Source organism: Mus caroli, chromosome 8 (assembly GCF_900094665.2).
Source record: "Mus caroli chromosome 8, CAROLI_EIJ_v1.1, whole genome shotgun sequence".
Taxonomy (NCBI): Eukaryota; Metazoa; Chordata; class Mammalia; order Rodentia; family Muridae; genus Mus; species Mus caroli.
In genome coordinates this window covers 12236345-12237595 of record NC_034577.1, presented here as the reverse complement: position 1 = coordinate 12237595, position 1251 = coordinate 12236345, and the positions used below count along the sequence as shown (strand labels likewise).

Genomic DNA, 1251 nt, shown 5'->3' with positions numbered 1-1251 from the left:
GCAGGGGGAGGGTATAGAGGACTTTTGGGATAGCATTTGAAATGTAAATGAAGAAAATATCTAATAAAAGGAAAAGTTTTAACAAAGAGGCCGAGAGATTGGAGTTGAGACTCTGCTGGTAGGGATGCGCAGGCGTACAACTTCTGTTCAAGCGACATGCAGCTCATCCAAAATGCACATAGAGTGACAGAGACAGAGAACTGTGCCCCTGCTTGTCCAGCCAAGGGAACTGGACGCAGGTTCTTTCACATGTGTCCCAGAGGCTTTAGGCATATTATTACTACCTCTCAAGAGGAAACTGCAAAAGTCCATCAATTGAGGAGTCAGAGAAATGTGGTACATACATTGATACAATGCAGTATCCGTCAACATTAGGAAAACAATAAAATATTGATGGCTGACACACTAGAGATGACTTGTGAGCCATGAGGCTAAATGAAAATTCTAGAAGATTCCATTTGGATACTATGCTCAGGAAAGGAAAATCCACTGAGAGAAAGTTTGATGAGCAATCTTCAGGAAAGAATACTGGGTTGCTTCACCATNGGATGGAAACCCTGATTTTTGTGCTCATCTCTAGACAATATTATAGACACTCTTCAGCCTAAGAAGTATTCAAATTCCTTTTNTCTTCCAGACCCTTCCAACTCGGACGCTGATTCTTCAAATCACTACCAGGGCACCAGCAGTGGCTCGGTGGCAGCTGCCATTCTTGTTCCCTTCTTCGCTCTAATTCTATCAGGGTTTGCATTTTACCTCTACAAACACAGGTACTGCAGGGCTGTGAGTTGCCTGCCCGTGTCCGTGGCATGCTGCATTGGTGTGAGCAATGTCATGCTTGAACTCACATGCACATAGGTTGGCACTGAGTGTGGCTGTGTTTCCTTATATATGGGTGTGCACACACCAGGCTTTCTGTTGATGATTTTTATTTTGTTCTGTTTTCCATTGTTTAGCTTCATCTATTTTGTTAGCAGGGCACATCCCAGTAATAAGCTTTNAAGGAATGAATTTGAATAATGGTAGCCAGCCACGGGAGAGTTGTATCCTTCTAGCAGGAAAGAATGGAAAAAAAAAAAAAAAGGCTTCGATGCTGTGGCTCTTTCAACTCTATGAATCAAAGATATATATCTATAAAGATCTATAGATCTGTAGATCTGTAAATATGGAGAGATATATGGCTTTTTTCTTCAGCAAAATAGAAAGTTCTTAATATGTCCAAATAGGACATTATCTGCTCCTCATCACTTA

The 1251-nt window shown here is 41.3% G+C and overlaps 1 protein-coding gene across 1 annotated transcript in view; it reads left to right on the top strand.

Moving 5' to 3' along the window:
* Csmd1 (CUB and Sushi multiple domains 1) overlaps positions 1–1251 on the top strand; it is a 1596626-nt gene that overhangs the window by 1587838 nt on the left and 7537 nt on the right. The window contains exon 64 of the mRNA XM_029480674.1: positions 613–770. Within this exon, the coding sequence (XP_029336534.1) occupies positions 613–770 (158 nt within the window). The remainder of the gene's footprint in view (positions 1–612; positions 771–1251) is intronic.